At 36.2% G+C, this 27,716-nt stretch overlaps 1 protein-coding gene across 1 annotated transcript in view; it reads right to left on the bottom strand.

The window, feature by feature from the left end:
* Positions 1 to 27,716, bottom strand: part of LOC120636353 — a 143,762-nt gene that overhangs the window by 52,970 nt on the left and 63,076 nt on the right. Inside the window, exon 5 of the mRNA XM_039907801.1 lies at positions 15,262 to 15,324. Coding sequence (XP_039763735.1) covers positions 15,262 to 15,324 — 63 coding nt within the window. The remainder of the gene's footprint in view (positions 1 to 15,261; positions 15,325 to 27,716) is intronic.

The raw sequence follows: 27,716 nt of genomic DNA, 5'->3' as shown, positions 1-27,716 counted from the left end.
GATGACTGAATATTTTAATGAATGATATTCATATAAACACCCAGACACTGAAGAACATTCATGTTCATCACACAAACATTTTCCAGTTGTGGGAATCGAACCAACGGCCTCAGAAAGTAGGGTCGTTGCCCACTGCGCCAATCGGCCGACCGAATATACTTACAGTGCAATATACTAGGTTACATAAAATGCATAATTCTTTTAAAGGAAATTGTATACAATTCTACAATAAACTTCCCATTGACATCTTGGAGATGTCTCTTAAAAAGTTCAAAGTGTGTATTCGTAAGCTTATAGAAAAGTCCTATTATAGTATAGAGAACTACGTAATGGATAAAAACGCTTGGGTGTGAATTTTGCTCTAACCAGGTTGCTCTTCTAATAATTTTAAATGACAATGTGAGATGGTGGTAATAAAAAAAAACACTTGGCTAAGGTGGGCTTCTTCTAAGACCAGGTCGCGTTTCGAACCCTCGTAGTCTTAGTTTTAAGTTTACGAATATGTTTATCGCCATCATCTCAATAATGTATGCATCAAAAGTGCTACTTGAATAAAAATATTTTTGTCAAAGTTTTGACTTTGAAACCAAAGTTGTTAAACATTCCCTTTTGCGAATCGCAGTGCATTATCACCTTGTTTTGCATAGTAGCTCGGCGCCAAACGAACTTCGCTTTTTAAAAATTTTTGGAGTACGGAATTAGCAGATCATGTTCAAATACCGACGGGAACTTTTTTCGAAGAAAAAGAGAAAATAAAGTGGCGGACTCGTTGGGACTATAGTATGTAGCAGAAAGTTGTCACACAAAAAATACGTTCCATTTAAACAGAAACTTTTTCTATTTGGTAAGTTACCAAACACATCGGATATTTAAACATTACGATTTTTAACATTACCATAATCAAATATCGTGATAAAAAATCGCGACGCGTATATACGCGTCATACATTACGATTTTTATCACGATATTCGATTAATATTAATCGAATATTGTGATAAAAATTACACAATATTCGATTAATATTAATCGAATAAAAAATCGTATTCGATTAATATACGCGTCGCGAAGTTGAAATGGCAATGGCTGGGGCGCTTATCACGCAGAACCGAGGAACTTTGGGGGCCCAGGGAGCTGGAATGCTGGAATGGTGACCCCGCACCTATAAACGCAGCGTTGACCCCCGACGAGATCAACAGACATAAAATGAGTCACAGGGATTCGCTGGCCCTAAGCGGATTTCAAACTTCCTACAAAAGACATATCTAGCTGTGTGTTATATTGTATGTCACAACTGTATACAGACTGCTTCGTTGGTTAATAGCTAGAATGTTAGTTTAGGATAGCAAACGCTATGAGCCTATAAATAAGCTATGCCGAAGATCCGATATATAGAAGATGACGCGTTATAAATGTCGTGAAGCCTAATGACCCTTACACATTTAGGTTTAATGTTAAATCACTAACTTTGTTTGCGCCTTATACGTACAACCTTAAATAACCGCATAAAAATCTGTACGTACGTAAAATAAAATCTCTCCATACAAAAGACCTATGTCTAGCAGTGGGATTCAATCGGTTGACGATGATGATGTACATAAAAATCTGGTTATCGTTAAAATAATCACATTAATTTTTATTTTTCTCTCTGATGACAGTATTTTTTGATATTTCCTCTTAGTTATAAGACGAGATAATCCCCGATTCCTAATACGACCGGTCATTCAATAATTTTTCGACCCGTACTTTTTTTTTTTTATACAAGTACCAGTTAGCCATTCACTGCAATCTTAGATGGATCTTCTAAGATGGTTGCGGGCTAACATGTTAGGGAGGTTGCCACATCGTAATCGGCGACATCGTACCGGAATTCGCTTAACGACACGTCTTCGACGGTAGGGTGGTAACTAGCCACGGCCGAAGCCTCCCACAAGATCAGACCAGAGAAAATTTCGAAATCATAAATTACCAAATTTTTCCCTGCTAGGAATCGAACACTGAACCTCCAGCTTAAAACCACAGCCCCCAACGCTGCGCCAAAATGTTTTGCACCGCCCTTGATTAGTATTTTATAACTTTTAATGTAATTTTCTGCTTTGCGCCGTACATTTAAATAAATTATTTTTATTAGGAATTAGTTTCTTAAGAAGATATAAGACTGGCAGGTATTAGATTTTTATAACTTCCAAATTACTTACGGACGAAGATCTATTTATTAACAGGCTATCGACATGACACGGCTCATCCAGCTGTAAAGCTAAAGCAGGGCATGTACCCGAGATACATGATTGGATGGATGGATGGATGGATGGAGGGATGGATGGATGGATGGATGGTTACGCTTTAACACCACACCGAATGAACCGATTTCGCTAAAATTTGGAAGAGACATACCTACAATATAGTCTGATAAAGCAAACAGTTCCTGCAGGATAGCATGGCTATTTTTGCCGCATTTGTCTTTCAAAATCCGCGCAACGGAGTTTCAGATTCACGTGGTTTTTTGGATAGGCACAGTTGTAATGTTATAAAGCTGTTGAGTTTGTTTAGTTTAAAGCGCTAATCTCAGAAAATGCTGTTTCGAAATCGATTTGTTATTTTGGTAGTATCAATTACGGCTTTATAACATCACGCTACGACCAATGGCTACTATGATCAATGAGAAATGTTGCAAAAACTGAAAAAAATATCTTTTTTGAGAGATTCCAATGCGTGCGATGCGTGAACGGTAAATGTACGTAAAATCATTTACAACGGAGTTTGTTGTCCGACATCTAAAAAGCAAGAAATAAATATTTTCTAAATTATAACTTCTAACGCGTGTAAATAAGTAAACACACGATTTTTTTTTGTAATGTTTCGGGAGGAAAAAAATGGGATTGTCCAATCATATTGAATTCTGGCAGTTATAGTTACCGTTTGTTTTTTGATTATTTTACAAACTTTTGTTAGTATATTATAAACAAATATTTCAGAGTTATCAAAACTAATATACATTAATAGTTTATAATTAGTAGAAGTTATAATGTGAATAAAAATTAAGTGACTTTTCAATTTAAATTGTGGTTTTCCCTTAATTGACTCCTTTAGGCATATTATTCTTTAATAATAGTTACTGTAGCCGTACATAACAGTATATAGGCTAAACTAGGAACAGTAATAATCTTGTTTTGTATCTCTCATTTCTGACTAGCTTTTAATAAAGCTGCACCACAAACAATGCCATCGTAGTCCAGGCGTGAACCAAGTATAAACGAGCTACCTGCAAAGCAGTATTCATAATGATTTCATATTTAGTAAACTTACCCGTTATTTTTCCATTGCCTTTAATTCCGATGGTAAGTAATGATGCAGTCTAGTCAGTTGTGGTCTAACGTGTTAGGTGTACGAAAGTATACCCGTATACCCAAACAGTTTCTACGCGGCATCGCACCGGAAGTCTAAATTGCTTTGCGGTACGTCTTTTTCGGTAGTGTGGTAGCTAGTCACGGCCTAAGGCCACACATTTAACAGTAGAAATAAACATCGATTTATAAGAATATATTAAAAAAATGTTTAATTTGTTCTTTGTACAACATATTTGTCAAAGGGACCAGCGTATCTTGTTTATACCGGTTTATTTTGGTTTAATAAACGTTATGAAATCGTTCGCTAAATCATATCGGTACCCGACATGCAGCATTTCGGTTCGTTCTATCATTTAACCGGTAAAACGCGGAACATTAAAATAAACTGGTTATTTACCACAATTTGCCGGTAAATTGAAACCGGTTCAGAGCTCTGCCTTACGCTGCTCTCTAATTAAAACTCGTGCCGAGGTTCTTTGATTTTTTTTTTCTGTTTTTAGCAGGTTCTCTCAGAAATATTAGGAAAAATTTAACAATTCCTTACGTAAAGTCTACTGTTTAAACGGGTTAGTAGATCTTGGTAAACTATGGGTTTTGTGCAGGCCGGTTTCTTTTTTTTTAGTAAGATAAATGCGCAACGAATTGCCGAGCAATAGCTAGTGAGGAAGGTGATGGTAATAAACCGCACCACCCTCATTTTTATTTTATATCCATTTTTTGTGGTTCCCTTGTCAACATTGAGAGAAGTAACTACAATATAAATTATAGTTGTTACTATAATAAACCCTTTTTCAAAATAAAACTTTTGGATTTATTTGCATTCAATTACTTAGAAACACAACAATTAAAAAGGACTGGGAAGTAAAATAAAATGTTCCATTACAAAGTTGTTTGAAAATATTCTAGCAAATGCCCGCAGATTAAGTTTAGATATTGTGCTATAAATAAATTAGGTTTTCTGTAATTTCAATGAATTGATGTTGATAAAGTTGTTCGAATTGGTTTTCCGTGACAAATTTTATACTGTAATACGCCAGACAATATCATTACAATTAACTGGTAATATAGCGCTGTACTCAATGTTATGTATCGGAACGGTTTGGTGTCAAACAAATGAAAATAAAACTAATCAAGAACCACTTATTTACCAAAACACTTCTTAAAACACTTCCGTGTTTTAGATCAAAATATTTATATTTATTTTATTTTGTTGCATCAAATCCCTATACATGTTTAATACTAAAAGTACTCATAAAGTACTTTTTTGGCAAAAGAGTGAATAATAACCTGAAGTTCCAGTATGAACCTTAAAACCTTCAGAAACCGTTAATTTTCCCGGAATTTAATCCTTCATCCGGGATGAGCCAGGATGCAAGCTGTGACTTGTGAAAAAAATATTCAATCGGTTCACATTTGATGGAGCTTTGGTGTTAAATCACCGAACACTTTCATCCACTCTCCAAAGCAAACTCGGTTAAAATTTCGGAATAAAATGTATCCTATGACCTACATACAGACAAACTGACACACAGACAAAAAAAAATACAGAGTCAGCTTCAGTATAGATGAAGGTCGCTAAAATAAAAATTAAAATGATTTGTGTGCGAAAGGGCTTGACTACTACACACTATGACAAATTTAAAATCCAAGATGGCCGCCACCACAATATGATTTATTACATTTTAATGGTCACTCAATATGGGTATCAAATTGAAGGTCATTTTGGTCGTGGGTTTTTTTATTTATATATATATATATATATATTTTATAAGTAGTTAGATTCTTCCTTCTAAGGTATAGAATCCTCCGTGCGGGAGTCCGCCTCGCACTTGACGGTTATATTTTAAATTAGATCTGATGTAAAGGTGTGACTATACTTGGGCATAACTCTATATTTTATGACTTCATCTCTTTTCAAGTTATTTACGAGCTACATAAATGTTACTACGCTGAAGCGTTGCGGGCGCTGGCGTAGAGAAGTTATGACGTCATAATGTTTTATAATAATTTCTAAAGCAATTTTAAACCATAAATTACGTCTGACTGTGAATTTTTAATGCGTTATTTTACACCTCATCATCATCACCAGCTTGTAAGCGTCCCACTTCTGAAGACAGGCATCCTCTCTCATAGACGAGAGTTATTAAGAGCAAAGGTGCATAGGTGAGCTTTTACATCTTTGTGACAATAACCGACAGCTTAACGTCATTATAGAATTAACCGAAACTAACCGATTAAAGTCCCATAAATCAAGGAATCGCTGTAATACATTGTGCCGAGATGTCCAACAACGCCAAATCTATAAGACCTTCGAGAATGGTGATACCGCTAAACTTTAGAATTTTCTTGAGTCACTTGGAATGGATAAATCCGCGTAGGTCAAAACAAAATCCGCGTTGATAAAATCAACATTGAAATTGAACTCCTGAATTTCTCTATTTCTGATTCAAATGATAGTGTCGATAAAAAACGTATTCTAAGTATTCTTTCTTCGCCAGCAACTCTAAAAAGACGTCTTGTTAAGTATTATGGAACATTAATATGATAGAATGTTTGAAATGCGGCCGGAGTACCTCAGAGTGTACCTAATTTTTGTTAATAAAATTTCTCAACGTATGTCTATTCGTACATATTCGTGTTACATGTATGCAGATGATATCCAAATATATCATCATTGAACCCTTGATAATCCTAGTACTACGGTTGATGCTATTAACACTGATCTAACCGAAATTTTTGATTGGAGCAGACAGTAATGACTCAAGGTTATTCCAGCGAAATCTCAGGCTATTATGTAGGGCTAGGATGTGCTTCACGAGAGTGCTATGTCTACCCATTATCAGTCAATTTAAATAGAAAAATTTGAGTAACGTGTAGACCGAGCGGGTGGTTCGCATGCTATCCCTGTTGGTATATTTGTGTTCAAAGGTTGATTGGGGAAATTTACCTCCTATTTCATACAATGGTGTGCCGTGCCTCTATTAAGCACTTTGGCTTACATCTTCATAAAGAACTAGCTGTTGCCCGCGACTTAGTCTGCGTTTGATTTTGTTTTTAAAGTATTCAGAATCGCTAAGCCTTAAATGAGTATAGTAGCATATATAACATGTGACTGTCAATTAATTATAGACAAATAATTTGCAATAAAATAAAAGTGCGACTATAATTAAAGATCTAAGCTTTCCTATCTCTTAAGTTGGACCAGACTGCTTACGGTGTGCCAATTTAATTTAAAATCGCTTAAGTAGTTAAGGAGTCCATCGCGGACAAACATCGTGACAGGAGATTTATATATATTAAGATTATCATCTTGCGTGCAAGTCACTGAGGATTCGGGTAGGGGGACTTTTACGACTTTTAGATCGCTGTGTCGCCTGCGATCCATTCTTCCAATTGCGACTAAAGTTATGTTAGCATAGATGTGCTAATTACTTTGGTTTTTTTTCCTCTCTCTTTTCGACTACGCGGACGCAAGCTAACTTAATTCGACCGAGGACTATTTTAACAAACCTGAGCTACTTCAAAAGCTGGTCGGCTACATTCAGTTCATATCTGGGCGACCATGTATCAAAAATTTCGTCAAAAGCTTTAGTGGCTTCCTATTCAAGGTCACTGAGATTTGCATGTTCTTTCAATGCTGTACTGTGTGTTATTTCTGCCACCGAGCAGCATTGTTGGTTCCAGGCTGAAGTATAATTACGGGCACATAAGGATTAAAACCTACGCATCAAATTGATTAACAAGGTGTGCCACTTTGTAGGACTTGTTGCTTGCATTGCCTGATATTTGTTGGTCTGTTTAAAGGCCAAACTTTTCTTATGCCATCGGATGGGTAATATGCTAGGTCTGCCAAGTATAAAAAAAATTAAAATAATAATTTGCGCTTGATGACCGTAGTTTCAAAGTCTCAGAAGCGCTACAAATAACCTAGTTCATCTAAATCATCGAGAACTAGATTCCACAGCTGCTCGAGCCTTTTGGTTTGCGCATGATAAATGGGACACTGCTAGCGTATCAACGCAGGTCGCATGCCACACGAGAATAACCTACATTTATAAAGTCACATTTTTTTCCTATACTCTGAAATATTCTTATTTACCAATCAAAATTTCTATTATTCTAAAATAAGCTACGAAAGTTTATTTATTTTTAGGATTAAGATTAGTTTTGTGAAAACAAAATAACATAAAGTAATGGATAGAAGCGAAATACCATAATATACAATGAATTTGCTATACTCCGCGAAAAGCAGAAGAATCTATACAATCATACGATGTAAATTATAATTTCTTTAATCTTTATACTCCTATTCATTGTAAATAGCTTGAACACTACGCATACGCATACGCATAATAGAACAATGTTTTACAATAATGTTTATATCTTATTTATTGCATCACCTGCCTAACATTTACGTTTTTTTTTAATTTTCGTCTTTGGAAGTAATCGCTATGTAATTGTACCCTCTTGCTCTATGTTTCGTATGTTTATATCTCTGTAACTATATTTTTCTTTGGTGTACAATAAAAGTTTATTCATTCATTCATTCATACTAATTATAAAAAGTTTTATAACTGCTATATTGTAGAGCTCTATAATTCATTAAAATTTAAAATGCATCGAGTGAATTTTATGCTGCCATTCGTTTTTATAGCTCGAAGGTGTAATAAAATGGAAAGTTATTTAAATAAAGCGCAATGAAGGCACGGTAAACTCATTAAGTTACTTTATCATTCTCAATAAAGTAACTATTCTGATTGCTTCCTTAAAATGGATTTCCATGACATCCTCCGACAACGTCTCCGAACCTCTCACTGAAGCATTTTCTTTGTAAAGCATCCTATGATATTTAATACTATTTATTTTTATTCCAATACACTTCGCACTTGACTGCAATCTCACCTGCCAAAAATGGTAACCTGGTATAGCAGTTTACAGTTATGTTAAACCCACGACCTTTATCGGTTTCTACGCGACATCGTACCGGAATGCTAAATCGGTTAGCGGTACGACTTTGTCGGTAGAGTGGTAACTAGCCACGGCAGAAACCTCCTACATGCCTAACATATCGACAGAACCTACAAGCATCTCTCATCAACTCATTACCGGATTTAGGCCGCAGTTCACCACGATGGCCCAGTGCGGATTGGTGGACTTCACACGCCTTCGAGAAAATTATGGAGAGCTCTCAGGCAGGCAGATTTCCTGCACGATGTTTTCCTTTACCGTTGAAGCAAGTGATATTATTATTTAAAACGCACATAGCTTAGAAAGTTAGAGGTTCTGGGATTCGAACTTGGCCTCCCGAAAGTGAACCCGAGGTCCTAACCACTAGGCTAATACAGATTTAGGTTAAACATTCGTCCCCGAGATAGTTACTCTCATAAAAGTTCACAGGAAACGTACCTCGAGAAAGCCTTTGTTTACTCTTCACGGATTTACAGATCTTCGTGTCAGGGCTCCAGAGTGAGGAACTTCCTCACAATACGCGCCGTTTCAAGGACTACTGCCTTCTGTATCCGACCCTTGATCCAACAACCAAGCGAAAGCTTCTTAGGATGTTGGTCGAAGCTTTTTGCGAGAAGACCATTGACAGAAACGACAATCGGAACAATAACGGTCGACTCAAAACTCCACATGGCAGTGGTCTCGTGAGCAATGTCCAAGTATTTAGATACTTTTTCATTTTCAGCTCTCACCAGATTAACGTCATATGGAATAGTAATGTCAACAATTATCGCATGGCGCACTGATCGATGGACTAGCACTAGGTGTATTTAGCCGCAATAAACTTGTCAGTGATAATCGTTCGTTCCCAGTAGAGCAATGCACTGCTATTTTTAAGAACTGACGCCGGGTCTATAGTCAGGCTTATTATTATTATACTACTACTACAAATAATTATTGCTAGACTTTAAATTGTATAAACTTCCCCGGCTTCACCACAGTTGGGTAAAAACCGGGTATTATTTTTGCTCGTTGTTGGTACAATTATCCGCATTGTGAAATCTCGGCGGGCTTAATGACCACATTAATTAAAACTATCTGCGGTTATGCAAAACGATATATTAAGTTGATTGTGAGTTAATATGGCTGGAGTGCAATCGATTGTAATATTCAGTCATTTCGGCCTCATATAGTTTATCCTGAGCATTTGTACAACCTTAGAAAGAGGACCGTACCGCCTTAGAAAGAGGACGTCTTTGCCCAGCAGTGGGCTCTTTGTAAGGCGAGGTTTGAACCCATTACCGTTCCACAAAGGGTACGGTTGTCTTCCTATAATGAGAAGGGGTTAAGGCAGTAGTCCACCACGCTGGCCCAGTGCGGTTTAGTGGATTCCACACACCGTTGAGAACATTATAGAGAACTTCGAGGCATGCAAGTTTCTTGAGCGAAAACATCGTTTCCTACACTGAGTGATGTATATTTTTTATGAATAATATACATTATACTTATTATATACAGATAAATACCCAGGCACTAAAAACATTCATGCCCATCACACAAACATTCTCCAGTTGTAGGAATCGAATCCACAGCCTTTGACTCAGAAAGCAGGGTCGCTGCCCACTGCGCCAACTATGGGTTAACCTAGCTTTTGTCCTATTTTAAAGGGCCACTTCTATAAGCACTTACGAAGAGAAATTATAATTATTAGAGCAGGTTCGTGCCCAGCTGGGTAAAAATTATAAATTAATTACAATAATTCCACATCGGAAATGAGTAGTCAAGTTATAAATGTTACGAATTTAAAAAAAAAACCTGTAAAAAACGCAGCAAATATTGGTTCATTAAAAAGCAACATAACCCTTTTTTTCAGTTATAATGTCGCAATCTCTCGGAGATAAGAGATTGGATGCGCAAACCACTTTTTACCCAAGCTCTTTGTTAAATACCGCATAAGTAGGACGCGTATAACTTTTGTTTTTAAACACTGTACTCTCATACCCAAACATGGGGTTACTAATGAATGTAATTAGATAATTAGGTTCTTTGACGCTTTGAGGACATTGCAAATGGCAGCCTACTTGCGAGAACTGAGATAAAATTAATAGGACACACGTGTGTTCATGTTCGAGTCTTACTGTCCCTCAATGAGGCAAGTTCTTTATCTTATTTCACTACAAGATAGCCAACTAATGATGCAGTTAAAGAAGGTAGCAGGATTTATCTCGTAGAGGAACATTAAAACGCTTAGCAGCACTGTTTTGTGGGGTGGCCGAAGTCTCTCGTCAGGCCATTATCATCATAGCACTCTCCATCGCCCGCGTCCTCAGACCAAACCAGAGAAAATTCAGAAATTAAGTATAAAATCTCAAATTCTCCCTGCCTGGATCCCGAGATTCTACTCATGAAACCACAGCGTGTCGGGAGGTCACCAAAATATGATGACGACTCGTATGCATGTGGTTAACAGTGCACTGCCCACTAAACAAACACCTTTCCATTTTAGGTACAACTGACAGCCCTCTCTGCAGAGCATGCATGGAGACGGAAGAAACCCCGATACACGTAATGCTCCAATGCAATGGAGTAGTAGAACAACGCACAGCACACCTTGGCTCCTCAGCAACACTCCATGAAGCACTCGGCAACCTGTCCGGCCTGCTAAGCTTCTGGAGTGAGCTCGGCTGGTTGGAGTTATCCAGCGGGGAGCCGCATCATTGGCCATACGTACAACGGACGGTCCCAGACCAACCAAGTGCGGAAAAGGCCCAGGAACAGAAGAAGAAGAAGAAGAATGCATGTGGTTGCCATCAGATTGGAATCTTCGTAAAGTGTTTCCTTTTTTAGTTTTGCGTTGTTTTTGTAAAGTTGGCTTGAAACTGTTACATTATTTGTAAGGGCCCAGTTTATACGCTGACTTAATTAGCTCGGTCCTTTAAGCCTCTCAAAATTACTTTAGAAAGTCAAATGAGAATTATGTATGAAGTTAAATTTAAATATACTAAAGTAAAGCGAGATTATTCTTTAAGCGGAACTGACATAAGCAACTGCGTGATAGCCAAAGCACTTTTGTACATATTTTATTTAGCTTTATAGCTAATACAATGGTTTGACGACCTCCGTGGCGCAGCGGTGCGCACTCTGGTAGGAAGTCCCGCTTTCGATCCCCGGTAGAAGAAATTTGGGAATTTATTATTTTCGAATTTTCTCTGGTCTGGTGGAAGGGTTTGGCCGTGGCTGGGTACCAATAAAGAAACAACAAAAGCCGATTAAGGATTAATGTAACTACCATACCTTTTAACAGATTAGCCCGATACCACCTTAGACTACATCACCTAGGTCAGACACCTAGGTCACTAGGTCAAGAGCTAACTTGTAGTGAAAAAAAGTAACAACGTAGTCGGAATACAGTGTTTTTTATGATAGTTGGAATGCAGGATAATTATTTCGACTTTATGCCACGTCATTTTGTAAGATGCGTACCCGCCTATTAATCAAATGTACTGAAGTTTAAGTATGGCGGAACACAGCTTATCTATTCTGACGTTATGCCACTTTTATTAATTAGAGGGTTAGAGTTTTGGCTCTTATTGTAAGGTCGTTTATAGACAAATCTGTCGTTGCAAAAGAGCCTATAAAGTAGTCATTCTTAAAACGAATACGTAATGAACATAACCTCAGAGACGACTGCCGAGCACTACGATATTTAAAATTATCATTTCAGCATGCCTGAGAGTTCACGAGTTCATATTGATGGTCATCATGACCATCAATATGAACTCGTGAACTCTCAGGCATGCAGGTCTTTCACCCCTGAAGCAAGTGATATTTTAATTAAAGTTAAAACTCCTTACTTTATTAAACTTAAAAGAAAAGTTAGAGATTCGACCCAATAGCGCCAGCATTTTGGGTACCATGCCCATAAGTGAACAGTTAGAAGGCTTATTTTTATTGTAATAATATTTTTAGCTTGTAATTATTATTATTTTTGTGAAATATCATTCATGGAGTGGTATAAATAACTTAAATAATTTATATATAAAATTAAATTGAAATAATATTTTTTAAGTTACAATTTTAAAAACATAGTAGGAAATTTTAAAAATGATTGTAATATTCCATGAAATGAAATTACAAACTTACTATTTTCTTAAACTTCCAAGGTTACCCCCTAGGGATTTACAGGCCTAAAGTTTAAAAGCTCGACGCGAACAAAACACCTCTTTGTCTCCAAGTGTATGAATGCCGGGATTTGGAAGGAGCATTTAGTATGTACATATGATTTGGCTTGAATAGTATACAAATAACTTAAGTACACATTATTTACTTGAATTATGTTAAATAAACCATTCATTTCTCCGTTCGTATTTCGTAATGTTTAGGTTTTATAGTCTGGTCACATTTTAATGGCCATTTTTGGATTTATTTATCTTACTAAATGTGGTTGTAACGAAAGTTATTTGGCCGATAGCGCAGTGGGCAGTGACCCTGCTTTCTGAGACCGATGATTGAGTTCGATTCCCACAGCTGGAAAATGTTTGTGTGATGAACATTAATGTTTTTCGGTGGCTGGGTGCTTATATGTGTTTCATAAGAATTTATGTATATTATTCAAAAAACACCCATCTAAGAACACACACACACAACACACAAAACAACAAAACACACAACACAAAACAACAAGCACACACACAACACACAAAATCTATTGTCGTAGTATTTATTGTCGTAGTATATTTATAGTATATATCTAACTAGTCGTAAAACGTTACAGATTCCAATGTTTACAGATCTGCTTCAAGATTTCCCACTGTGACATTAAAAACTTTAAAAGATAGTACGGAAGTACGCGACGGCAGTAGCGGCACGTTGCATACTTTGGGATGCAATGGCATTCGATGGCATGCCTAGGAATGCTTACGCGAGGTGAGTGAGTGCATGCCAGAAAAATAGGCATCGCTCTATTCGAACTATCACCTAATGCCTATCATGGAAAACAATCTTATCCCGGTAGCTGTTTGAGTCACATTTTTCTTCGTTATAATTTCGAAGTCTTTGTTTGCCTGTCCGTTAGATCCCCAGTCCGTTAAATTAAAAAATGATTAATTATATTCAACGTTCATTTTTGTCTTAACTAACGCTGAACATTTTTCATTATGATGTCGGATCGCTGTTAATGATAGGCGTTTCATTATTTGTACCTACAAATAACATGAAAATATCAATACCGGAAAGCTGTTGCTATTTCAAAATATATCAGTATTGAGTAGCTTTTCGAACAGTTCAAGCGAAGTAACGTATTATCTCCATACTAAATATGCGGTACAAATATGCGCAGGTGGTCGGTAGTTTCACTCAAAAAGAAAAAGTTTCTTCATCATCGTTATACTTTTGTCTGTTACTAAGTTAGTCAGTCAGTGTATATAGCAGGGTATGGAAACTGTTGAGGACATAGAAAAGTGGAATTTAGTACATGCTTAACTCTGTCAACTCTGTTTCAAAACAGCTTCGTGACTATCTATTATATTATATACTTAATTTCATAGCATAATTATCAGATTTCAGAAATTAAATTAAATTCGTTTATTTGCTGATTGGCTTTCACAATGTTGGTTGGTACTATAGCTATAACAATCCGCCTTTAATCGCATGCATTAAAAATATGTTGTTAAACTAATATCTACTTTCAATTATAGACAATAATAATAAAAAAACAAGCAAAGTTAGAATCTCCAATCTCTCAATCAACAAGAAATGGGGGAGGAATAAGTAACAAATTACAAAACTGACATTAAAATTACGGGATTAATCGGCATATTTCTGATCAATTCTATACTCAATTGCTGGTCTAATCTATTATTATTCATGTCAAACTATAATATTGTATCTGTTAAATATTCTTGGGTGGTATAATAACATTTCACAATAAGCAATTTCTTAATCTTATATTTAAAATCTGCAAGATTTATGTTTCTGTTGGCTAACGACGCTGGTAATATTTTAGGCGCCATAATGAAAATACTAATCCTAAATAACGCTGTGGAATATGGATTATACATTTTAATTGCTCCTGCGTTCGCTATCACTATATGTAAACAAGTGATTGTTCATTTTGATAAATACCAGCAATTCATAAATATACAAGCTAGGGCAGGTAAGTATTTTCGGTTTTTCAAAATATCGGTGTTCATGTATCTGTGGGACGCAATGTGGGGATCAATCAAGCAAGCAAAATATCAGGCCATGGATTATATTACTGCGCTTCTACTATTCCGGATTTATTTTTTACTCAGGATCCTATTTATTTAACCTAGGATCTGAGTAACAAATAAATCAGTGCCATCTCTTAGAATATTCATAAACTACTTCGTATTTCTGTCTCTTAGTTATACGGCATAGCCTTTCTAGGATGGCTTTAGTTAAATGCTACAGTCAAGTTGGCAATACCGGTTGTCTGGGCGACCGCCTGATCCGCCGTATTTTAGCACCAATTGGACGGCGCCATTTTGTTTCTTAAATGACCCGGTTTACACGCCTTTTCGAAGTAATACTTCATTTGGCGCGTTTGTGTAAAATTATGAGCGTAAATTTTTACGAAGTGCACACCTTCACCACCACCACAAAAACCGACACCTGAAGCTATAATCAACAAAGTAAAATAAACACATTTATAACGTAGGTATATATGCGTGAGAACTTTGTTTTGTTTTGATTTGTGGTATTTAAATAAACTTTATTATATTTATTAACTAGATAATGCGCGAAAAAACTTTCAATGTATTAAATACCTTTTTCTATTGTTAGTGTAGTTTTTTCTACAAACAGAATAAGGCGAAAGATAAAATTTTTGTAAAGATTTTGATCTTATTACGCCAAAGAAGTATAACTTCTAACGCGTCTACATAAGTAAACACACGTTTTTTACGATTATACATATAGCTATATTATTGAATAAAAATTAATTACTCACGTTCAGCATGATGATGAAAAAGTCCAGTGTGAATAAAAACGATATTATTGGATTGAAATTGAGCTGAAACAAGAGAGAAAATGTAATTTTAATTTGGTATTTAACTTTAACACAAAAAATTGTAAGAAATGCATGCACTTAATTCATATATCTTCTATCTCGTGATTGATCTAAATGCAAACTATAGGTCAGGGTTAAATGGAGACCTCGCCTTAAAACCTAATACGCTACATACAATGTGTATAAATTATTTATTTTTATATTGAATGTTGCACTATCCCGTTTTCCATCCAAACATGCTTTCTCAACCAAAGGTTGTCTGGAGGAGATCGCTTCAGCGATAAGCCTTTGCGCATATATATTTATTTAACTTTTGTTTTTTTTAATTTTCTTTTTTTTCTGTATGTGCTATAAATACTTTTTATCTATCTACCTATCTAAAACCTTAACTATGCACGGAACCCCTCACACTTCATAGACACACTGTATATTTATTTATACAACAAGTGACAAGTTGTGGTTGAGTGTGTTGTGAGACAGGTTTGCTGTTTTGACCAAGTTTGAACGTGACAGTTTTATTTAGCCTAACTTGCCTCGCCTTGTATACTCGTGGAAGCTTAAAGCTGAAATTCCTAAAACTCTTATTCTTAAAGATCAATCGGCTACGAAGTTGCTACTGTCAATAACAGAGTACATGGAAAAGATAATGCGAAATGGGAAAGCAAATATCTAAAAACAAATTACCAATATGCTGTATTTCAACTTCAGCTTTAATAGCTTTAGCTGAACAGTTGTGACATTCGGACGGACAGTGTTGCCGAAACTAGGTTTCAAAATGTTACAAGTTAATGTTATACGTAGTTTAGATTTCAATCCTTCCTAATATTATAAATGTGAATGTAAGTTTGTTTGTTACGCTTTCGCGCAAAAACTACTAAACCGATCACCATGAAACTTTGTACACGTATTCTTAGAGGTATCAGAAGTAATATAGCATAAATTAAAAAAAAAAAAAAATACCAAAGATAACAAAAATGTTTGTCTAAAATCTCACGTATGAGTACAGGTGTAGACTAGGTACGCTGCGTCCCGATATTTACGCGGGCGAAGCCGCAGGGAATATCTAGTAGAGTTATATTTAAAGTCGCGATCGCGCTATTCACTGTCGTCAAGATTGGCATACCCAGTGGCAAGCAAAGAGGGTATGCACAGGGTATGCAAACGATACGAGTTATAAAAGCTTAAGGACAGGCATTGTAAGAGTTATAGAAAGCCTCCCCAAGTGTCTATAAATCGTTTACTGGAGATTTTCTTCATTTTATATCATATGCATAACCTGTGCATACCCTCCATGCTTGCCTCTGGTCCAATGCAGGTTGGCGGGTTTCAGTAAAATTTTGGGCTTTTAAAATGGTACCTTTCTAAACATATGTTATACCGACATTATAAAAACTATTTTTATGACGAACTTTAGCTCGATCCGTCCTATTGCGTTGCAGTGCGTTGCCAGGTCAGTCAGTCAGTGAGTCATCATTCCATTTTTACCTGCAGATGTGTTAGTTACAATAATCGTTAAGGGTAAAGATGAAGCCATTGATTTACGTGGTTTTCGAGGCACGAGGCCCACATCAATGCCTTAACTCCAGGCTGGTACTAAGAATTTCCAACAGGAACGTCAAGACACTAATGAATACCGAAAAAGTTTGGTTTCTTTAGTCTTTATGAGTGGAACCGTCAGGGTGTTAAAATTACATTTGATTAGACCTATGTTCTAAAACTCTCTCTTCTATGTGAAGACTGTACCTAAAACTAGTATGTTAGTATGCTTATGACCCTGTTTAATGTTAAAAGTGTTTAGTGTTGCTTTTAAGACTCTTAAAAGCAACACTACACTTAAGGTTCAGGGTACTTAGTGTGAGATTTTTACCAAAGTTTACTTATTCGATCGTGTGAAAGTTAATTACGATTTGTATGGAATGGAACGAACGCCATCTATTGACAAAACTGTTTCCTTTCATTATAATGATTAGTATGGAATCAAAAGAGCGCCATCTAGTGACAATACAGTTTCTCAAAATCGTACTAGATGGCGCAGTTTCGTTTCCATAATAATCGTAGTTTACTTTCACACAGTCGAGTGTGTAAACGTAATTAAAAAATCTCACGTTAAGCCTGCAGGTGTATCCACGAAGTTACCTACCTGTCCCGCATACTTGATCACAGGTTCCTTCCTATCATTCCGTTGCCCGCTGATGTCAGTCTCAGTCGTGTTGGTAAAGTTGATGCTTCTGTTGGTATCATATGGCACGACGGGGCCCTAAGAAAGAAAATAATCATGCAAATGGACTAGCCATACAAAAACATAAAAATAGTCACACAAACTATACAAAGCTGTCGGGGTTAGCGATGCAATGTATTGGTTATTTTTAATAGAAACGGTGATACAAATAAAAGATTTCTTACAATTACTTTATAATCAAAAAGAAACTATTTATGTATGTACATGTTTATTTTTAACAAGCTTTCAATACTAGCTACTCAAGCGCCTGATCACTTTATCTATTTAGATAGATCTTATCTTAGAGGTTAATATACCAAATATTAACCAAGATCTATCAAACGGTTAGTACGTCATTATTGGCGAAGCCAAAGAAATAAAAGCTTGTAAAAATTAAACCAACTTTTATATGCTACGTATCATTAATGCCGATAGAACTTCGCTGATCTTTTTTGTTTTAAAATTGTATCATTTCAGAGAATAATAAACACCTGGAAACTAGGATGTTTTAATTTCTGATAAACATCTTAGTTTTAAGGCAGTCACATAAAATTATGATAGCTTGGTAGATTAAGTCGAAGCTTAAAGGCTCTGGCTTTCCTTACACTAGTAATTTTTTGTAGTTATGCACTCATAGTATACACTTGAATTGTCTAAGTCACTTCAAGGAAATCAGCGTGCAGCGTGACGTTAATAGTATCAAGGTGATGACGATCATCGAACATCGATAAAAAAAAGGCAAAAATAATCTCCTTCATATTATATTATTTCTTTAAATGTAACGAAAATAGCCTTTTTTGTGGGGGGGGGGGGATTCGGGTTATCAAACCCCCCTCGATAGCCAACCTCGGTACATATTGGGAGATCTCCTAGGAACACACTGGTGCCTGCAGCGAAAAGTTCATACGAACGTGACACGTTCTTGCAATTTGCAATTTCATTTCAGTTATTTTAAAATATTTATAGATTTCTTTGTTATTAACCTTCTACGTGGTTAAGTACGCAAATATTTTAACGCTGATTAAATAACTTGACTATTCATGTAAACTTGATAGCTTAATTTGAGTGGGCAGGGAACTAATCTGTAGGGGATTTTCGACAAAGTTTAATTATTATTGAGCGCTAATCGAGCTTGGGTAGGATGAGAAAGATGGCGTATCCTTAAGGTTCGCGATTATTCACTTTCCCAACGGAAATCAAAAAGCATATATTTTCTAGCATAACGTAACAGAGGTGATAGCCCAGTGGGTAGGACTTCCACTTCACTTTCAAGGTTGCGCGCCCCTCTAACTTTTCTAAGTTATGTGCGTTTTTAGCATTTGAAATATCACTTGCTTCAACGGTGAAGGAAAACAGTGAGGAAACCTTGCATGTCTGAGAGTTCTCCATAATGTTCTCAAAGTTGTGTGAAGTACACCAATCCTCACTGGGCCAGCGTGGTGGACTACGGCCTTAACCCCCTTCTCATTGTGTGAGGCACCCGTGCCCTGTAGTGGGCCGGTAATGGGTTGATATGATGATGTTGATGATGATGGTATGGCAATCGCATCTTCTTCTTGAATACATATTATAATTTTTAAGTGCTCCGTAGTTTACTGGTACCTAAATAACTTTTTTGACGTAACAACGTCTTATAATTCCTAGTAAAAAGTATGTATGTTAAAAATGCTTAGCTTGTAAGGAAATTAGTGTAAGCACGTGTTGCATATTCAACATGCTCTTGTATCACTACATTCGCGTTGGAATTTATACACAATCCCAATATTGTTGGTATCTAAACCTCTGTACTTTATACATTTTCATTTCATAAAATTACTTTTAACTAACTACTACGATTCAATATATTATACAGTGTCCATGCCACATTATTTATTATATTGACCTACTTTCGCGGAAGTACTTAAAAAAAATTAAAGCAAATAAATATGGCATAGTCAAAAACTAAATATAGTTTATTTATAAAAGAGGTAGAATATTTTATGCCCCTGTGTGTCGCCAACATCCGAATTTAACTGCTGCATAAGTAGTAACCGTACACAAGAAGATGTTGTGATTGCCTAGTGAGTACCAGCATGCACCACTGATATTTCGGAGTTATGTGCGTTTTAATTTAAGAAATTTAAATATCACTTGCTTTAAACGGTGATGGAAAACATCGTGAGGAAACAAACCTGCATGCCTGAGCGTTCTCCATAATGATTTCAACGGCGTGTGAAGTCTACCAATCCGCACTTGGCCAGCGTGGTAGACTACGGACTAAACCCGTCTCAGTCTGAGAGGAGATCCGTGCCCTATAGTGTGTGTGTGTGTGTGTGTGTGTGTGTGTGTGTGTGTGTGTGTGTGTGTGTGTGTGTGTGTGTGTGTGTAGTAGTTACTCATCTAAATGAAATACAAAAAAGATATTTCAAATATATTTCTCTTTATGATGTTGGTTAAAAATATATTACTCGTTTGATGACAGAAATGCAAATTGCCAACTTTGTTGACTTTCACCAACCCCTTTAATATTCCTCGTAAAGAGCCCGCTATTTAAGTTCCTAAAAGTAAGATACCGAGTTAGTCAAACAAGTTAAACAACTTTACAATCTAACTCCAGACAGGCAGAAATATGAATTTGTTTATTTATTAGGTACTTGAATGTAGAACTCTCTCCAACTGTCTTTATATATCGCTTGGTTACGCCCTTGATGACACAATATCTAAATGTAAAACTATATACATTTTTGACGTTAAAAAAAATGTTCAAACCAAAAATTACAGCGCTATAACTTTACGTTATCTCTGCCACCTTTGTCCTTACACCTTCGAGAAATGTCCTCATTGTAAATAAAACTATTTTTTTGACGTGACAACGTCTTATAATTCGAGGGAGCCGGCTGCACGCACGAAAAAACATGACGTATGCGGCGTTACCTCGCTCTGAGGCGTTCCATTCAAGGCTTGAAGTGCAAGCGAGAGCGCGGAACGAGCAACAAAGAGGCACAGTCGGCCTCCGCGTTCGAGATCTGTCTCTCTCCTACTTGAGTGAGCGATCGTCTGCGTGGACAGCTTCTATACAATAATACATATACATGTTTTCGGCAAGGATTAAGTGCAGTGAAAAGTGAATGTGGTGTCAATTGTTTATAGCAACGATGATATTTATCAAATAAATAAAATTAAAATTTTCTTTTGAAAAATGCAACCATTCCATCAGTATTTTCTTACGACGTTGTCACGTTCAACTATCGTCAGTAAGCCGACTTTACAGACAACCTATTTTTTTCTTTGTACTTCGGTTTGTACCTCTAACTAAGAAAATTATATTATAAAAATCAAGCTTAATGTGCTATTACGAAGCAGTCTAATGTTTATAATGTCTTCAGTCTTCATACGGCACACCAAACAGATCTTCGGCAATGTACCGTCTCCGCACGTTTCGCTCCGACAACGGAGCATCCTCAGGAGATTTTGACTTTACAATGAATAATCTGCATGGACTTTCAATCATCATCACACATCAACCTATTACCGGCCCACAACAGAACACGGGTCTCTTCCCACAATGAGAAGGGGTTAAGGCCGTGGTCCACCACGCTGGCCCATTACGGATTGGTGGACTCCACAAACCTTTGAGAACATTATGTGGAACTCTAAGGCATGCAGGTTTCCTCACGATGTTTTCCTTCACCGTTGAAGCAAGTGATATTTTAATTACTTCGATTATTACTAATAATTATGAGATATTTTTCACTACTCTTTGAATATAGAAGTTTTGTTCCAGAGTTCATTTCCAAAAGTCTTCTCATAGGAGGCATTGATTGATTAGTTGAAGTGATTAATGAGCACATAAAAAAAAATATACAAAATAAAATAAACAAGCGGGCGTTTAAAGGTGGGCTTGTTGCTAAAGCGATCTCTCTTAGATTATCTTAATTGAGAAAATGTATTAGGAACATTTCGGTGCCGCAATAAAAAGTGTTTATCTGGGCGGAGTTTCAAGTAGAACGAACAAAGAAGCTAATGTAAAAACACCTTAACAAAAAAAGTTTGTTACCACTGTAAGTAAGTAAGTACGGGACACCAAATAAAACAATGAATGATGAATTCAAATGGCCGTAATAAATGAATCGTGGGTCCAGAGGGTTACGGTCCGAGAAAAATGGACTGTATACTCAATAGGGTGTATTTTTTCAGATTTATTACTACCGATATTTTATAGATATAGGTATGATGCATTTTGCATATAATCCTAATTCATTTTATTCAATCAAGGAATTTTTTGTGCACAAAAATATTAGACTAGATATTACGTAATTATCTTACTGGCAATATTCTTAATATTATGCTTATTAAGTTACCTCAATATCTGGACAATTATGCGTGAAAGTTGAAACAAAAAATGGTAACATAATTTTTCCAAATAAAGAATTTGAATTTTAATATTAAAAATGCGATAGTATGTTTGTTGTATGTTCGTCCTGCCTACATGACCAAAGCAACCAAGCATCTTCATTGTTGGCGCAGAGTTAGTTAAAAGGACGAAGAGTAACTAGGGGTACTTTTGATCCCAGGAAAACGAGCGGCTCCAACGATATTTGTTAAAAAAAAAGAGTGTGTGTACTTATGTACACGCGTTAGAGGTTATACTTCTTTGGCGTATGGAAAAATAAATTAAAATTCAGGAATATTAATATTAAAATTAATCAAAGAGATTTTATTTCAATAAAAAAGGTTTTATTAACGTAATTATATTTATTTATTCACACTGTTTACGAAACACGTGTTCTAAATATAAAAATACTAGAATATGAACTTGAATATAGTTATCGATTTTCATGCCACCTAGAACTAACTTTACGATGTAGAATAACGGTGTCGGTGTGCGCGCGCACCGTACAAATTCACTCTCATCATTTTTTTCCTTCGCGCCAAAAGAAGTATAACTTCAAAAACGGTTAGAAAGGCGGGCGAATAACGAGCAGAAACTATATGCACAAAAACGTTAGGTACGGAATAAGTCTAGCTATTGCATCAATCACTATTCACTTAGGGTTTCACTCTCACATTGTTTTCATTCCCTTTAATGCCAGCAATATATAATTCATTAGAACGCACGTAACTCTTCAAAATATTGAGGCCAAGCTAAAGTATTAGTATTGGATATTCTTTGGATGCCCAAAATCCAAATATTAGTTATCATGATAATGAAAAACTTTTGTTCTAAAACTTTGTTCAACAGTCAAGATTCTTAGAGAAATAAATGAGGAATTCTTATGCCAAATACGCGGTGTCATCGCTATTTACTTTGAAGGTCAAGTTTAAGATCACAGCTATTTTCTAATAATCTCTTCTAGACAATCAATGCAAAACCAAAACTATAAAGAATATTTATAACGTGTTTTTATATTTTAAAAATAGCCTTAAAAGAGTTGGTAAAGCTGAAACTGAGTTTTTATTGAAATTGACCTTCTATTTTTTTTGTATGTGGTTTTTAAATGTGTCTGCCACTAATATTTAACATCAGAGTTTATCTGTACTTATGACCTTCGGTATCGAGAACGGGATATCAGAAATTTTATGCGGATGATGTCAGGATGTCTTTATATATTGTAAATAAAATATATTTCTCAAAATAAATAATATTATTGGATAAAAGCAATACAAGAACGCCATTATAATTATATACAAGCTCTTTGCGAACGACATTGGTAGCCATCGGCCATTTTTGGTGTGTATCCAAGCAAATAATTTAAGATTGTATTCCCTTTTATGGAAGCCGAGTAAAAAATAATTATTTGTGTTTATTTCTTCTGACTTTTAAAATTATATTTCTCGTTGGTGCTTAGCATTTTCAACTAAGGATCACTAGGTCCTGGGTTCAATACCCGGGTCGGGTCAAAAATTATTAAAGGTATCTATTATGTATTTAGCATATTAAATTTTTATCCATACACCCGGAGTTAGTAAATTGGCACTGTAAACCTCTGTGCGTTCTGGTTATCATAACTTAATTGTGTTAGCAGTCGTTAAAGGCCACCAACTCGCATTGGAGCAGCGTGGTGGGGACATGCTCTAAAACCGTCTCTCGTATGAGCAACGAGGCGTGTGCCCATCAGTGGGATATTACTAGGCTGCGAATGATGATAATAATTAATGTTTAATTCATCAAATTTTAATCAGCGAATGTGAAGAAAACATATTGTAATGGTGCTTAAACAAATCTCTATACAAATCTTAAGTTACATGTCTAGAAGTTATGTTATGCTTGTCCTAATGATCCATATGGTAGAGTGGTAGAGTAGTAGAGTGATGACTTACGGATCGGAAATGTGGTCGCTACTCTGGGCCTTTTTGTGGGCCTCATAAGAAGGCTCAGAGTCACTCAGCGGGCGATGGAGAGAGCAATGTTGGGAGTATCTCTACGTGATCAATTCAGGCATAGCTCAGCAAGTCGCAAAGCTGAAGTGTAAATGGGCGGGGCATATCGCTCGCTTAACTTTGAAGTTCCAAGATGCTGGAATGGCGACCCCGTAAAGGTAAAGCCAGCGTTGGTCGGCCCCCAACGAGGTGGACTGACTACATCAAACGAGTCGCTGGAAGCCGCTGGAAACAAGCGGCCCAGGCCCGTGGATTTTGGCACGACCTACAAAAGACCTATGTCTAGCAGTGGACTTCAATCGTCAACCGATTGTGATGAGTGATGATGATGATGATGATGATGATGATGATAATGAGAGTATTCAAATGGTAGAGTGTTCAGGATTACAGTGGTAGTATGTTAGTGTAGTAGAATGTTAGAGTGGCAGAATGTTACAGTGCCAGAGTTTTAGAGTTGTAGAGCGGTAAAATGGTAGTGTTTGTGTGTGAGCGTTAGATTATTAGAATTATAGAACAGCAGAATGTTATAGTGGTCGAATGTTAGAGATTGTTCACAAAATAAATTTTACTGTATTTATTCATTAAAAATATTTTTTTTAACTTTCTTTCAGTCTTTTATTCGGCCTCCTCACATTAAACAAGTCATAGGACCTCAGGTGACCAAAACCAAACGCCCATCCGGGAATATTGTAACTTTATAACGTTTTTCTTACTGAAGATGAGAAATGTAAGAGTACGGAACTAATATTATGTGTGCGAAACTATATTGGTTTGTTCTTACTTTACGCCCTACGCCGATTGAGCTTGATTGTTGAATTTTAGCATAGACTTAGTTGAAAGGACGCAGAGTAAAAGTCATTAATATTTCACTGTTGAGGACATGAAATCTATTAGCGAAAGAAGCGAAGATTAAGGACGTCCTTCAGCACCATTGTTGGTATGATTGCTTTGAATTGGTTGGTAGTATGTTTCTACCGATTCGAATTAGAGGAATATGACGTAGGCTGCTATATATTGTTAAAATCAATGGTTTCTGAATACTCGAGTTTAATAAAGGTAGTGCAACGGTCTAAATGCATTTCAATTCGTATATTACTCATTAGGTGATAGTCAAGTTGTTTGGACTTCGATGAGATGGCCAAGTGGTAAGGACCTCGGCTTCATTTTCGGAGGCCGAGTTCGAATAACAGCACGCATCTGTAACTTTTCGAAGTTATGTGCATTTAATGTATTTAAAATTTTACCTGCTTCAACGGTGAAGGAAAACATTGTGAAGAAACCTGGATGCTAAAAAGTTCTTCATAATGTTTTCTCACGCTTTGTACCTTCACCGTTGATGCTAGTAATAACCCGTCGGCATAGTAGGTACCTAAGATGTAAACTGCTTAAAAAAGTTAAGGTTTAGGTAGGTCAAACGTAAAGTCTTGCTTAGAGAAAGCTGACTAGATACTAAAATTTCGGTTAGTGAGAATTTGTCGTGACCTTGTCATTTTATTATCATTATCCCAAATCTTTGTCTATTATAACCCCAACATCTCATGAGGTGTGACATATTTTGAAACATTCGAGTTTCGCATACCAATATTGTTTGAGATCGGAGTCGACAAATTCTTAGAATTTTCGGAGGTAGACCTGTGTAGCATTTTTAACATGAATATTTTTTTTTAAACTCCCGATACAGTTGACATAACTGATTGCTTAGAATTAACCAATATTTGCCATACAATGCATGTTAACGCCTGACTTATCTGACTTGATGATAAAGTTAGACAGAAGATGGCAATGCGCTAAAATGACCGATGTATGCAAGGTTATTAATAAATCATTTGGGGACGTGGGTTTGTCGGGAGTGCGGTAACTGGTCACAGCTGAAATGATGATATAGCAATAATTAACTTCCCAAATTAACCAAACGCTAGTATACAAATAAATATATTTTTAAATACATTTGCTCAAAAAGTTGACTTTTCATGTATGCGGAAAGTCATTCTTTTCAACAACATATTAGTCTATGTGAAATGGTTATAAATTAGTGTCATCTGCGAAAGGTACAAAATCCATTTGTGGGATTGAGTATACGCTTTTATATTATGATTCCTAAGGTAATTTTGGACCTACAAATGCATAAGTTAGAGTAAGAATATGTTAAAACACATTTATATCAGCGAGGTTACTATAAAATTGATGAATTTCTTAATGACAAGGTTGCTTGGAAGCATCCGACTCAGCTTTCATCTCTCACATTATAGAAAAATGAATGTTAAAATGTAAACTGAACTGGTGGTTGAGTCAATACAAACAGACAGACTTGATGTTTCAAAAGTTCTTGTATTTAGGCTACTTGAATGAATTTAGAATTTTTGTTTTCTAGTGCTTTTAGTTTTTCTCTAGCAAATAATATCCTGATGCACTAAGGAGGTTTTAAGTTACAGTTAAACTTTAACTGTAACTTAAGTTGTCCCTACTAATTTTTGCATGAAATTGTCTACTTTACAAACTTTTATTAAATTTAAATAAGTAGTACTATTAGTTATTTCTTCTTTCTTTCTGTCCCTGCTGAGATTCGAACCCGAAACCTTTCTGTTACCCTCCCATACCCTGTATTTTTATTACATCCATCATCTTTAATGTTAAAGAATCGTTAAAAAAGTATTTATATTTATATTCGAAGTGAGATTGGGATTCATTTTCAATAAACAAAACTGCCAAAACCACCGATCCACCACGACAGGTGAAACGTCGAATTTAAAATAATGACGTTACGCTTTTATAAACATTATTTTGTACTGCTTGAACTTCGAAAATATTTTCCAGTTTTCCAAAATGATTTATAATGCCCATTATGCTTTTTAAGCATCCAAAGATTCAATCTAGGTTATGCATTGGATTTATTTATTTATATCAGCAGAAAATATTTATTTACTACCGTAACCTTGATAAGACGCTTAAGACGTTAGTCTGTCAGACTGCCACAACTGTCCAACTTTCCTGACATTTGTTTTAATAATATCGCCCGTCGCCCGTAATTTCGATCACAAACATTATCAGATTCAACGGGAAGGATAATTATTTCGATCAAATTCCATTATCAGGCTTCTTGGTTTGAAGACAAAAGTGTAAGATGAATGCGTATTGCACAATAATTCTTTACGGATCTTGAACATAGTCAACTACGTTACGGCTTTGCGTGTACAGGTTCACCTTAGCCGAAGAAGGCTGGATATAGGTCTTTTAGATTGCCCACGTTATTATAACCCTCGCCAAAGTAACACTTCGTAAATCCTGCAACGTGCTGCCCTGTGGCCACTAATTTGAGGGGTAGGTTTTAAACCTCACTCGCCCGTAATTTCACCGGCAACCACGCCCTTCAGAGTAGAGTTTTGTCCCAAAAAGATACTACTTAACTTGGATCCAGTGACTACGATAATTTATTTTGCTTTCAAGTGACGGAACCATCAGTGCGTGAGTTTGACTTTTCACTTAACTTGCGATTAGACACCGTTTAGACATGAATTATGAGCAGATGTTTTGTAAGACGTTATCAAGATAAAGTAGGCTAAATTCCTCATCGGGAAGATCCCCCGCGTGTCAATTATGTAACGATTAGCTACTTATTACTATATAAGACGTATCGAGTGGCATTGTTACATGAGGTATTTATAAAACAAAGCAAAGAACTGTATACCTACAGTTCTTCGCTTTATATATTCTTCGCTATATATTTTGTACTCTATAGTAAGAGTGACGGCCGACTGGCGGAGTGGGCAGCGACCCTGCTTTCTGAGTCCAAGGCCGTGGGTTCGATTCCCACAACCGG

Source organism: Pararge aegeria, chromosome Z (genome assembly GCF_905163445.1).
Source record: "Pararge aegeria chromosome Z, ilParAegt1.1, whole genome shotgun sequence".
In the NCBI taxonomy this organism is placed as follows: Eukaryota; Metazoa; Arthropoda; class Insecta; order Lepidoptera; family Nymphalidae; genus Pararge; species Pararge aegeria.
This window is presented reverse-complemented; position numbering and strand designations above follow the sequence as displayed.